The sequence below is a fragment of the Castanea sativa genome, chromosome 11 (genome assembly GCF_040712315.1).
Source record: "Castanea sativa cultivar Marrone di Chiusa Pesio chromosome 11, ASM4071231v1".
In the NCBI taxonomy this organism is placed as follows: Eukaryota; Viridiplantae; Streptophyta; class Magnoliopsida; order Fagales; family Fagaceae; genus Castanea; species Castanea sativa.
The window spans coordinates 47609715-47623007 of record NC_134023.1 but is presented as its reverse complement, the minus strand read 5'-3'; the positions used below and the strand labels follow the sequence as shown (position 1 = coordinate 47623007).

Genomic DNA, 13293 nt, shown 5'->3' with positions numbered 1-13293 from the left:
TTCCTCAACGATAGAACCACTAGACCTCCAAGCCACTAGAAACGTTGTTGGAGTATGGAGAAGAAGTTGAAACTGCCGTGAGTGTGGTGTTAGGTTTATTATTATTTTTTTCCTGATTTTTTCTTGATGGGTTTGGGTATTTTTTAGGTGTTAATTACATATTTTGTATGGTTTTTATTTTTTCTCTTGGTATCTTGATGGTTAATTTTTCTTGTTAGGTTGGTTTGAGATACGTTGAGGTTTATTTAGAATCTCATACTTTGGTACCATTTTAAATTACCAATTATCCCAAAAACTTAAAATATTGAGATATAGTAAATTTAACCATTTAATCACATTCTTCTAATAAATTTACTGCCATAACTTGCCTATGTGACGAGTTGTAAATGGTGGGTGGGTCCATATTTCCACCACTTTCAAGTTGTTACATAGAAAAATTGTGACAAAGTTGCGAAAATGGCTTCGGCATCAAACCTGCTCAATTGGACGCAGTAAGTTTTAGTCTTTTATTTGCAATAAGTTGACATGTCACATTGTTATTGGAGGTTGTAAAACCACCACCCTCCCATATGGAAAAACAAGCATAAAGCACCATCGCCCACGTCAGGCGAGTTGGTACTTTCCCAAACCTTAAAGGCTTGAGAGGTTCATAGATCCAAGTCTGAGTGGTCCCGGGTGTAGAGCGGTGGGGTTATGCACTTATGCTGCCTATTAGAGAAGAAAAAAAAAAAGAAAAGAAAAAAAAAAAAGAAGAACGACGTCGTGGCATCCCAAAACCCTTTCGCTTAAAACTTTACGCTCCATTTTCTTCTTCTCTCTTCTTCTTTTATTCTGAACATTCAAGAAACTCTCCTAGTAAACTCTCTGCCTCTCTCTCTCTCTCTCTCTCTCTCTCAGCTAACAAGAAAATGGGAACCCTTGACATTCTCGGCGATCGCCAGTCCGGTCAAGACGTTCGCACCCAAAACGGTACTCTCTCTCTCTCTCTCTCACTCACACACACAAAACCTGATTTTGTTCAATATATCGTTGTTTTGTAAAGGAACTGACTAAGGTTGTTTTGTTTTGTTTGGTGTGTTAATGGTGAAATAGTGATGGCGTGTGGAGCAGTTGCTAATATTGTCAAATCCTCACTAGGTCCTGTCGGACTCGACAAGGTATTAGTTACTACTTCCATTACTGTTGCTGTTGATGGTTTTTTTGCTGATTCCGTTGTTGCACTTTGGCTTCTTCTTGCTAGGTTTTTATTTTTATTTATTATATATTTTTATGGTGCATTTTATATTTTGGGTCTGTTGGAAAATATGTGATTTGAGGTTAAAATAAGCATTTGTAAAAAAGTTATGAGGAGACAGACAGGGTTTTGGTTTTTTTAAAAACGCTCTTTTAATATCCCAAAACGCCTAACAACGGACCATTTATAGTAAAGTGTGTGCCTGCCTCGGGTGCATACTGTTTTTTAATATTCATTTATAATGTAAGGAATTTTAAAATTTGCAATTATTTTTGTAAGGTATTGAATTACCAGTATGCTTAGTTTTGTCCGTGCGATTTGAAATTAAGCGTACTGCTTCTTCTCTATGCTGTGACTTTGCTCATACGTGAATGCCCGATGGGTTGGAATGACATTTGTATAAGGCAGCAGTGAAGATTAAAGGGTATTTTTTGTTTATTTGTCTTGTGTGTTTTTTGAGTTCAGAAGGTTACCAAACCGGTAAAGACTATGTAACTTAATAGAAGAAATATAGTTAAGATGCTGAAGTGCATGTTAATGTTATTGCATCGTGGATATTAATTGATAGAGAGGCATTGGGGACATACCCTTTTTTCCCTGTTGATTGCAAAGGTTTTGATATAGTTAAAATACTTAACTGTGTGTCAATGTTATTGCTATGTTTTCAATATTAATTGATAGATGTTTTTAATGTAATTCTGCCAAAGGGTATAATTTGATTGCTTTTTGGTTGATGGTTTCAGATGCTTGTTGATGATATTGGAGATGTGACAATTACTAATGATGGTGCTACAATACTGAAGATGTTAGAAGTTGAGCACCCTGCTGCCAAGGTGGATAAACAGTCTCATCTTGCTCATACTTTGTTTTATTACTGGATGTGTGTTTTTTCTGTGTTATTGAGCTTTGCCATTTTGTAACGTGTTTTGATTTTATTTAAAATTTTTGGTGGTCCACAGGTACTCGTGGAGTTGGCAGAACTTCAAGACCGAGAAGTTGGAGATGGGACAACATCAGTGGTCATTATAGCTGCAGAGTTGCTGAAGGTAATTGTAGCCAGCCTTTTAATTTGGGATCTTATGAAAGGAATTTTCTGATGATCTGATGAAAGACGAATTAATTAATCATGATTATGCAGAGTGCAAATAATAATCATGGTTAGAAAAAGTGAACATCTACTTTACATCCACAATTAAGTGTTGTTTTAGGGATCTCATATGATAACAACTCTTTTATGGTCTGATGGATGATGACTTAATGGTTTATTTAATCATAATTCTGCAGAGAGCAAATGATTTGGTGAGGAACAACATTCACCCTACGTCTATAATCAGTGGTTACAGAGTGAGTTTCTCTCTCTCTCTTCTGTTTTAAGTTTGAACCCTAATCAGTTTTACCACTATCTTTTGTTGCTTGTTACTTGGTAACTTGCCTTATAGTTTTATCCTTTCTATTTCTCTATGTTTTTAATGTAAAAATAGCTTGCTATGAGGGAGGCATGCAAATATGTGGAGGAAAAATTGGCTGTGAAGGTAAGGCTCCTCTGTCTTTGTCCTTAAATAATTGCATGTGTGTGTTTATATGAAACTGGACAATTAAGGTTCATAAACAGTATTATGAGTTGAAGGCATGAATGAAAGTTTGTTTCAATCACTTGCTCCGCCACTACAGACCTTATTTGAGTTTGTGAGTTTTCATCATTTATGCCCAAAATGGCTTAGAGGGTTCGGTATGCAAGACTGTGGTTCCCACTAAAGATCAGAAAATGTTGTTGTAGTATTACGTGCTCTGCTTAGTCTATTCACACATCTGTTGCAACTTTCCTATGGATTAATTGCCTACCTTTGTTTCAGGCATGTAGGCATGCAAGTTCTTCTAATGTTACAATCTCAAATTTAAGAGATCAATTAAATCTAAAAATGAAGAGCACTGGGTATTGTTTTATTACATTCATCCAGTCATACAGAGATCTTAAGAACATAGGATTAAGGGAATTTAGAAGGAGATTAACAGCATTAAAAGTGAGATTATTCCCTTCTCTCCGTGTAATTTACATAATCCTAAGGAGCCCCACTCTAAATTTGCTCTATTACGTTCATCCAATCATACAAGATCTTAAGAACATAGGCTTAAGGGAATTTAGAAGGAGATCAACGTCATCAAATGTATGATTATTTCCTTCTCTCAATGTAATTTACATAATGCATAAAGAAAATTTGCCTCTTGTAAGACTACCAAAGTCCCTTTCCAACAAATAAGTACCTCAATAACCCTTATAGGCATCATGAAATGTCCCAAAAAGAGAAAACACCAGAGCCTCGAACTCCTTTTGGCTGTACAATGATGTAATAAATGGTTTACTAACTCTCCACTAGACGACACATACAGCACCAGTGTACGATCACATCTCTCTCATTCTTAGATTGTCCATTGTTGAATTCTATGACGATGCAGCTTCTCCCCAAACAAAGAATGGAATCTTTTTGAGATGCTTTCACTCTGCTAATACTCTTCCAAGGGAACATAGAGGACCCTCTCAAAGCACCTTAGTAAGATTGTACATCTTCTGCTTCTAGTCAACCTCCTTCGCACTATAATGTTGCTTTTCTTCAAGGATAATTAGAGAAAAACAACTCAAACAAGGAATCCACTTACCTTAGTTCCCGATATTGGGAGGCTCTCAAAAAGTGAAAATCCTAATCTGTCTTCTTCTCCCGAAAGACGGAAAATATGTGGGTACCAAAGCATCCCTACCCTCAGCTAGCAAAAAAAAAATATGGAAAGAAATTATTTAAAGCCATCTCCCCACATAAGTGATAGAAAAAAAGAACTTTCCTATCATCCCCTATCACAAATTTAACCATTTCAACATAGAAGATGGACCTTATTCATTGTGTTCTTGATGGAAATGCTTTGTCTAAGCTATAACATATCTAATAGTATATTCCTGATAAGGTTGTTTTGTTGATTTTTTTAGGTTGAAAAGCTTGGAAAAGATTGTCTAATTAACTGTGCCAAGACAAGCATGTCCTCAAAGTTGATATCTGGTGACAGTGACTTCTTTGCAAATCTGGTATGCTGATTTGTTGTACATGTGAATGTAATATAGATTTTTTGTTCCAAGAATCTGGATGTCATTGAAATTGATATGCTTTCTATACTTAAACAAGCCATCTGTGTATCGTTGGCTTGTGATGAGTGTTTAGTGTGTTTTATTGGTGTTTGTATGTGTTTGTATTTCTAGGTTGTGGAAGCTGTGCAATCTGTTAAAATGACAAATGCACGGGGGGAAGTCAGATACCCAATTAAGGTAAGTGTTTGCGCATTCTCCACATCTTGCTTGGGAAGGTTTTGTAGTGTAGATGTATACTTAATACGAAATTGAAATCTCTTATGTGTTTCTTGTAAATTTTTAGACATGGTAAAATTTGTGGATATGAAAGTTGTAATGCACTAATTGTTCTTATGATGCTCCAGGGAATTAATATTTTGAAAGCTCATGGCAAAAGTGCAAAAGATAGCTATCTTTTGAATGGGTATGCTCTAAATACGGGTCGTGCTGCCCAAGGTATGCCTATTAGAGCTGCCCCTGCAAAGATTGCCTGTCTTGACTTTAATCTTCAGAAGACAAAGATGCAAATGGGTGTCCAAGTCTTAGTCAGTGATCCCAGGGAGCTTGAAAAAATTCGTGAAAGGTGATAAGATAATAAAAAGTATTTTCTTTTAGGTTAAAGATTGTCATTACTTGATTGATTATTGTCTTTGTGCACCACTGAAGCATACACTTCACTTTCCAATTGCTTGCTTCTTTGCAGTAATTGGTTTAGTATCCAATTACCTATATGATAGAGCAGTCTGGTAAAGGCACAAAATCAGCCATTTATGCATATATACATGCGTATGATTTTGTATCTTGTTAAAATTCCTTTACTATTCTGTATCTTGTTAATATTCCTTTACTATTCTTTAATGCATGTTTGGCACAATCCAAAGAGTCTCATGCTTTATGCTTTCGCTTTGTGTTGTGATAATCTTTATCACCTTTTCTCTATGGTTATTAAGATGAAAATCATTATACAATATTTGTCTACTTTCTTGCTCATGTAGAGCTTATTTTACATTTATCTTAACAGAGAAGCTGATATGACCAAAGAACGCATTCAGAGACTTTTGAAAGCTGGAGCCAATGTTGTTCTAACAACAAAAGGGATTGATGACATGGCACTTAAGGTAAGCTTCTACAGATATTTGATTCTCCAATTGCTTTACATCTATCCCATCTGGCATTGAATTGGCTGGCATGATTATTAGCATTCTATCCTATGCTACTACTTTACCTGAAGTTTGTTGCATGCATTGGTTATATAGTCATCTTTTTTGTTGGCATAACTCAAATGGTCACTTATTTTTTGGTCATGGTCTAGTGATTATTATAATTGGAGAGTGGAAAGATTTGTCGAAGTTCTACCTTTGGATACCACTTAGTTTTTCTAATTATATTTTCTAAAGGAACCAGATCCAATCTAAATTCTATTTATAGTGGACAAATTGGCATATTACCCAATTACACGTCTATTTCCATGTTCTGAGAAATATTTTCCCTCCAAAATGAGGAAAATACAATTTTATGGGGCAGATTAGAAATGTTTAATGCTGTTTGGAAATGTAAGAACCTGTGAATAATGAAACACAAAATTTTTAGGGAATTGGAAGTGTCGAAGTTCCTATTTCTTTTAAGCCCTGAGGCAAAATGAAGTTTATAGTGCCTGGAATATCACTCACCTTGGTATATCCATTTAGCACAGGAAATGTTTAAGGAAGTACATAGAGCTGTTATTGTGTTTTGTTTTAGAGAGGTATTATTGATCTATTGAATTGTCTAAGTTGGTTGCTGTACTTACAGTGGGTGGGCTAGGAAAAAGATAATTGAGCTAATGGCCTATTAGAGATGGAGGATTTTTTTTTCTCCTGGTTATTGTTTATAGCGTGATGCTTTGATATGTAAGTTTTGAGTCAATTGCTTTCTAGTTTATGTACAGTATGTTGCTGATTGTGTGGTCTATTGTGTCTTGAATGGGTTACTTTAATTACAGTGAATTCAACCTAACAAGCTGTCTTCTCAGATTGTTCTTCTGTGGTTTTCTGCTGGTTTATTGTGTTCCTACTATCAAGCTCTCAAGCAGATCTAAGTTATTGTTTGGATTCTTTGTTTCTGTTTCAGTACTTTGTTGAGGCTGGGGCCATTGCCGTGAGACGTGTTCGCAAGGAGGATATGCGCCATGTTGCCAAGGCAACAGGTGCAACCATGGTAAATTCCTAGCCTGCTTATGTATGATATTAATCTTCAAGGCTATTTTTAATTTTCTTTCAACATTGGGTAATAATTAATTCAATCATGGATGTACATAGGGCAATAGTTTGTTTGGAATGTTGTGATGCATATTTTCTGAAGCTGCAGAGCTTAAATAATTCTTGGGTGGTGAGAGGAGCAAACTTTTGAGTTTTACTTCTTGTTCTATAACTATCTATAATAAATTTTTTTTTAAAAGGAAGTATATTTTTGGTCCACATTAGGGTCTCTGCTGTTAATATACAAGCTGCAAATAGAATTATTTCACACCACCAATTAATGTGACGGAGTTATCTGATATCATAAGTATGCTGAAAGCAACACTTGGGTGTACATACAGTATCTAGTTAGGCTTCTGATTGCTAGTTGAATTTGATCAATATGTGATAAACTTTCCTTCTATCCGTAGCATTCTCTGAAGTCTAAGTACAGGCTACTCATGTTTGATCTGTTGATTCTTATAAGCTCTTTGATTAACCCTGACATAGTGTCCAAGAATAGAAGCTTTTTCCTTCATCACAAGCACGGGGATATTTTTAAATCTCAAATTCTGCATGATATAGCTTTACTGAAGACAATGGTTTACATTTTTAGCCACTGAAGTTAATCCACTCTAAAAGCTGTGTTAACTACATATATGAAACTTGGTGATTCGCTATAATTTTTGTTTGCACAAGCCGTTCTTTTTGTTTCAAAAGGTAACTGATTGGAAATCAAGAAATTAAACAGAAATTAAGAACTTAAAACATCATGTCCACTGGAAAAAGTGAACCAAATTATAGCATGTAGGAAGTACTCCTCTACTTGGCAAAGCATCTGCCTGAGTGCCTTCTGATGTCGTGGCAGTATCATGAAATGTTTACATTCAACTGGTTATTGTTGCCATAATTCTACATTCCAGCTTTTAGCCTTTTAGGTTGTATTTGAATTGCAAGGTTATTTTCTTCTTTAGTCCCATAATTAGTGTCTTTATAGAAATGATCAAATATTATAAAAAAGCAATCAATTTAAAAACATTTTAAACTTTCAACAAAGCTTTACAAAGTTGTCGCTTTGAAATTAATGTGTATTGTGGGTGTTGTGGAAAGTTCATAACTAATGCTATAAATTTTGGATGTGGACATGCATTATTGAACAAGTAAAAAAATGCAATTTGAGCCACTTATTATAAAATTGAGTACCATCCTATTCATGTTCTCATATAGGTATAGTGGTATACGTACAATTGAATATGTTTATATCTCTTGTTGGCTGTTTTATATGTTTTTATAAAATATTTTTTTTTAAATTTCCTTTTGGGCATTAATTTAGTCCTTGCCTAATAAATTAAATCATATTTGCATTAGCACATTTTAATTTCCATGTCTTCCATAATTCTCATATGATGACTGGAAGCAGCGATATCTATGATTTGAGTGAGGTCGCTTGGTGAGGCTGTGTGTTCAGTTTTGTCTTAGAGAATGCCTTGTTAGACTTGGACATGAGACCTTATTGCCCTTCTTGTCATGTTGGCATTTGATTGGTTTGAAGGCATGTGTTCCCAACTTAAGTAATGGATAATGTAGAACATTGATCCTGAATTTCCAGAGTGATGAGGGAGGGAATTTTTGGAATCTATGTTTAGTTCTTTCTTTATTCAATTCAAGTTCACACATTGTCGATTCTCTGCTGCGTGTTTATGATAATTTTATTGGATTTTGGACAGGTTAACCATTATTATTCTTTTTATGATTGTGTACTATTGATGGATGATGCAGGTCTCAACATTTGCTGATATGGAAGGAGAGGAATCATTTGATTCTTCACTGTTAGGATATGCAGATGAAGTTGTTGAGGAGCGCATTGCTGATGATGATGTGATATTGATAAAGGGGACTAAAACTACAAGTGCGGTGAGTAATTTATTCTATTTTGAATTTGGATTTAGTTTTGTGTTTGGGACCCAATTGCTTGTAATCCTTGTGGAATTCCTATGGGCTTGACAATGAGTGCTATACCTCTGTTAATTTTGATTGTTCATACCCTGTGCTAAATTATATTCAAAGAATGATTTTATTTATTTATTTATTTTATATTGGTAAGTTGCACACTATGTGAGTGCCATTGAGCTATATTCAAAGAATGCTTAATATAAAATTTTAGTTTTATTTATTTATTTAAGGTACTGATTGTTACAGATTAGTTACACATTGAGGATGTGCAATTGATGTTTCCTTTTTACGACATACTTTCTCTAGGTTTCCTTGATTCTCCGAGGGGCGAATGACTATATGCTTGATGAGATGGAGAGATCTCTGCATGATTCTCTTTCTATTGTTAAAAGGACCCTTGAATCCAATACGGTAAACTTTGTATCTTTCTTTAATACATAATTATAACTTTGAACTCTTTAGTATGTTTTTTCTTAATGTTACTCTTTGCGATTAGCTAAGGTATTAGATTATGGTTGTATTGGTTTAATTCTTAAAATGATATGGGAAAATCAAATAAGATGGTTTATTTTTTTTATGTGCTTTTGTTGTTCGAACATTAGCAACCAAAGCAATTATATCACTGACTCTGTTAACCAAATTGTTTGGCAATTACGTTAGAATCTGCTTTGTGGGCATTGAGCTTTCTATTGTATCTGCTGTTAAGCTTTTTGTGTATCTTAGTGGCACAATTGTTGCTTTGGAATGCATACTAGATTTAGCTTATAGTTTTTTTTTTTTTTCCTTGATATGTCATTACATTAATTATGAGGATATTTAGAACCTTTTTTTATGTAACGATAATTTTATTGAAATGAGTCTACTTCATGGAAAAAGACATGAAGTAGCCTAAAGAATTGCAATTGAAGAAATATCTACGAGCCATCACCAAAATCTTATCGTTAAATTTGAAATATTAGGTATCTGGTGATCTGACAAGCTTTTAGGCCTGGCATGCTAATTGCTAAAGCATGCATATGCACAAGAGAGTCATTTCCAGACTAGCAGAATCTTTTGAGATTGGAAAAGATCTTCATATTTGTTCTCGTGTTATTCTTTAGTGCGGAATCAATGCACTTTGGCATGACTTAATTTCTAGCCCAGCCAGTAACCACCAAAAATAGACGAGAGAAGTTACTAATTTATTAGAAATGTGAAATTGTATCATCTTTCTGGTGTTGAGCAGAATCTTTTAGAAGATAGTCATATCAAATTATTCAGCAAAATTTGAGTTATCAGTTATTTCATCTTCATGAGTAATTTCGCGCTTGCAGGGCTTGCCATTTAGCTGCTCATGGATTCTAATGGGCTATTTCCTAATTGTTTTTTTTTTATTCTGTCAAGAATCAAATAGGACATTTTTCTCTCCCCCTCCCCCCCCCCCCCCCCCCCCGGGTCTTTTCCCCCAAAAAAAGTCTGGGAGTGGTGTGCAATGTTTTCTAAAAAATCAAAAGAGAAATTAGAATTCATTTATCTATGTGGTTTTCATATTTTTCATTGTCATATTGCAATACAGGTGGTTGCAGGTGGAGGTGCAGTTGAGGCTGCCTTGTCTGGGTATTTGGAGTGCCTTGCTACAACTTTAGGATCCCGTGAACAGTTGGCAATTGCTGAATTTGCCGAATCTCTGTTAATTATCCCAAAGGTTTGCTATAATTTATGAGTGCATGATATAAGCCCCCATCTGCACCAATATTATTGAGGAGACAATAACATGTGTTTGTTTCAGGTGCTTGCTGTCAATGCTGCTAAGGATGCCACTGATTTAGTTGCAAAACTACGGGCTTACCATACCATAGCACAAACCCAAGCTGATAAGAAGCATTTATCCAGGTATTTATTTTGAAGCTCCTGTGAGTGGCATTCTGGATTAAAGCAATGGGCAATTTATTGCTCCCTTCCATTCTCTGCAATTTCTGTAACCTGAAACTAATCACACTAAAAATTCATTTCGAGTGGGTTACTGTTTATTATTTTTCTTCTTCTTTTCCCTAAACTGGAACTAATCACACCAAGAAATTCATTTCCATTCAAGTGTTTACTACATTTCTGCTACCATGGGTTACAGTTCATTCTAGGTAAGCTTGACAGTTATGGAATGCATATGCAGAATGCACAAAGTTAATTCTTTACTTCATTATATTATACTGCTATTTGAGGAACACCGATGAGCTCTATCTCAAATGATGCTTCCTTCCCTTTGTTAGAATAAGGTGGAGGGTCGTATGTTCAAAACTCACTGCATATGTAACTTACCAATAAAACAAAAATACTGTTTTGAGGGAACAATCATATAGTGTTATATAGTGTAATAGGTAATAGTATAATAATAACTTGTGTTTTTGCTATGTGTGTGCGCGCGTGTGTGTGTGTGAGAGAGAGAGAGAGAGAGTTCATAATGTGGATTTTTTGGCGTCTGAAGGAAATTTTGTCACATGATCTGCCATTCCATATTAATTGGTTTGTTTCTTTAATTATTGCAGCATGGGACTGGACCTTTTGAAGGGAACAGTTCGTAACAACTTAGAAGCCGGAGTCATTGAGCCTGCAATGAGTAAAGTGAAGATAATTCAGGTAAATGTTATCAAACATACAAATGCTGTTGTAACAAACTTATTATATAGATTTAAAATGGCCTCTTAAGGTTGTTTACTGAAATTATCTATTTGACAGTTTGCGACTGAAGCAGCAATAACAATTCTTCGAATTGATGACATGATCAGGCTTGTCAAAGATGAAGGTCAGGGTGACCAGGATTAGGATTGGTTTCTTTTTGGAAAAAAGAGGGGGGAGAATGTTTTTGTAGTTTGTTACTGTGGACTTTCTGGTGTCATGCTTGTAATTTTTGGCTGAGGCAATCTTTCTCTTTCAATTCTTTTTGGTCTTGTATTGTTGTAGCTTAATTTTATGGATAACGTCTTGGTAAAATGTCAGAATGCAAGTACTTTAAGTAGATTTTGTTGTAGAAATGAAAATTCAAGCAATGACTGGAAAATGAACGGTTGTGTTCAGTTTTTTGGTTTGTGGCTCGATCAAGCTTTCTTTATCGCTCACCATTTTACATATTTTTTCTGCACCTAGTTTCTTGTATAACGATGAGATTGTAACAAATGTATAGGCAAAACAGTGAGCCAGGCAATAAACTTTGTAAGCTTAGGTTGTTTATTTAGAGGCTTGGTTTATCTTCAATAGGGCGGGAATCGTTGGGATGGATCTAGATGGCTTGAACTGCCAAGCAGCTTTGTGAACTGACTTAGTAGGTTGCTAGGATCGTACTTTTATCGAGTCGTATGGTAAGTTAATTGTGGAGAATTTTTTTGTCGGTTGGAGTTGGCAAGATTTGGTTTGTCTTAGAGCTCACCCTATATTAATCTCCAATAAGAACATCATATTGAAATCAAGTAGAAGAATCTTCTTAAACATGATAGCCAGAACTGTCTTTGTCATTCTAATGATCACGAAGCAAGGTGGGTTTTACGAAAAAGAGAAGTTTTGGTCAGCCATTATAGGGACATTTGCAAGCAAGGTTGGGTTATATTTACTACTACTTAAACCATGATAAATGAAGTTTTCATTTGTAGTTGTCTTCTTTCCATTGAGAAGGAAGAAATTGTAGATCATCTATTTATAGATTGCCCCATTGCTCACATCGCATGGTCTATGTCACCATTCATCATGGCCTTTTCAATTCATTGAGCTGAACACTCCTCAATTGTTGATTGGATTAAGACTGTTTTAAACCCTTGGAGGGTTTTCAAAGTACCTTAAGATGAAGCACAGAATCTAATCCTCTTTGCAGAAATTTGCTGCAATGTGATTTGGTGGAAAAGAAACAAACAACAGGAGGTGTAGGAGTAGATAGACCCTCTAAAAAGAGCAAATTTGATCCAATGAGTTTACGCAAACTTACTCACTCTAGAACTTATCTATCCCAGCAATCTTGGTACCCTTTTTAATTAGAGAAGTAAAATTTATGGTCCACAATGTTGTTAGGTGGACATGACCTAATTGTTACCCCGAATATAGCTGAGAAAGAGGTCTGATTCCTGCTTCAACCCCATGATTGCAAGATTGCTAATGTCAGCACATACGACAAAATTGCTAGTCATTACTGCTGTCACTAGATATGACACTACTCATCTACAATATTACCCCTTTAACTAGATCTACTATGGTAAAATGAATAGTAAAAAAAATCAAATTTACTCTTCATTATTCATTAGTGATTCTTGCTGCTCCTCACTATTCAAATAGTGTCTGTTTCTACCTATGAAAAAAGCATGCTTCTCTTCATTTGTGAGCATTACTTTATTTTTTAGCTTTCATATTTTCCCTTACTTTCCCAGCTATCTACTCTTGCAATCTTTGCTTCTTTTCTACTTAAAAATATATATTCAATAGTATTTTAAGCTATAAGAGATTTTATTACTTAATTAAAATCCACGAATATCTGTTTATATATATATATATATATATATATATTATAAACTGGATAGAGAACATTAACAACAAACAAGTCTATTACAAAATAACTCCAATTTATCAAAAACCTATAATAGTTCACCATAGGCAAAAATGCAAATTACACCTTCTAACTTTACTTTTGTTTAATTAAATCCTCTACGTTTCAACTTTCAAGTTCAATCAATTAAAACCTCTCCATTAATACAATGTCTAATTTTTTAATTTTTTTTCCTTCAAATTTTTTTAAAATTATAAAATTTCAATTAATTATTGAA

At 34.8% G+C, this 13293-nt stretch overlaps 1 protein-coding gene across 1 annotated transcript; it reads left to right on the top strand.

The window, feature by feature from the left end:
* The first annotated feature begins 548 nt into the window (after positions 1-548).
* Positions 549-11577, top strand: LOC142615830 (T-complex protein 1 subunit alpha-like). Its single transcript, XM_075788687.1, has 17 exons — positions 549-969; positions 1093-1157; positions 1978-2067; positions 2194-2280; positions 2519-2578; positions 2716-2766; positions 4212-4307; positions 4479-4544; positions 4712-4929; positions 5368-5464; positions 6456-6542; positions 8342-8476; positions 8822-8926; positions 10071-10199; positions 10284-10387; positions 11038-11128; positions 11228-11577. The coding sequence occupies exons 1-17, from the start codon at positions 702-704 to the stop codon at positions 11312-11314; spliced, it is 1836 nt and encodes a 611-aa protein (XP_075644802.1). The 5' UTR covers positions 549-701; the 3' UTR covers positions 11315-11577.
* Positions 11578-13293: the final 1716 nt, after the last annotated feature.

What these genes read in the sequence shown, in the direction of transcription:
- LOC142615830 (XM_075788687.1), top strand. Translation starts at nt 702, where the DNA reads ATGCTGCCTATTAGAGAAGAAAAAAAAAAAGAAAAGAAAAAAAAAAAA. An exon ending in TTGATGACATGGCACTTAAG is followed by an intron (nt 5,465 to 6,455) that starts GTAAGCTTCTAC and finishes TTTCTGTTTCAG; the next exon opens with TACTTTGTTGAGGCTGGGGC. An exon ending in AGGCAACAGGTGCAACCATG is followed by an intron (nt 6,543 to 8,341) that starts GTAAATTCCTAG and finishes TGGATGATGCAG; the next exon opens with GTCTCAACATTTGCTGATAT.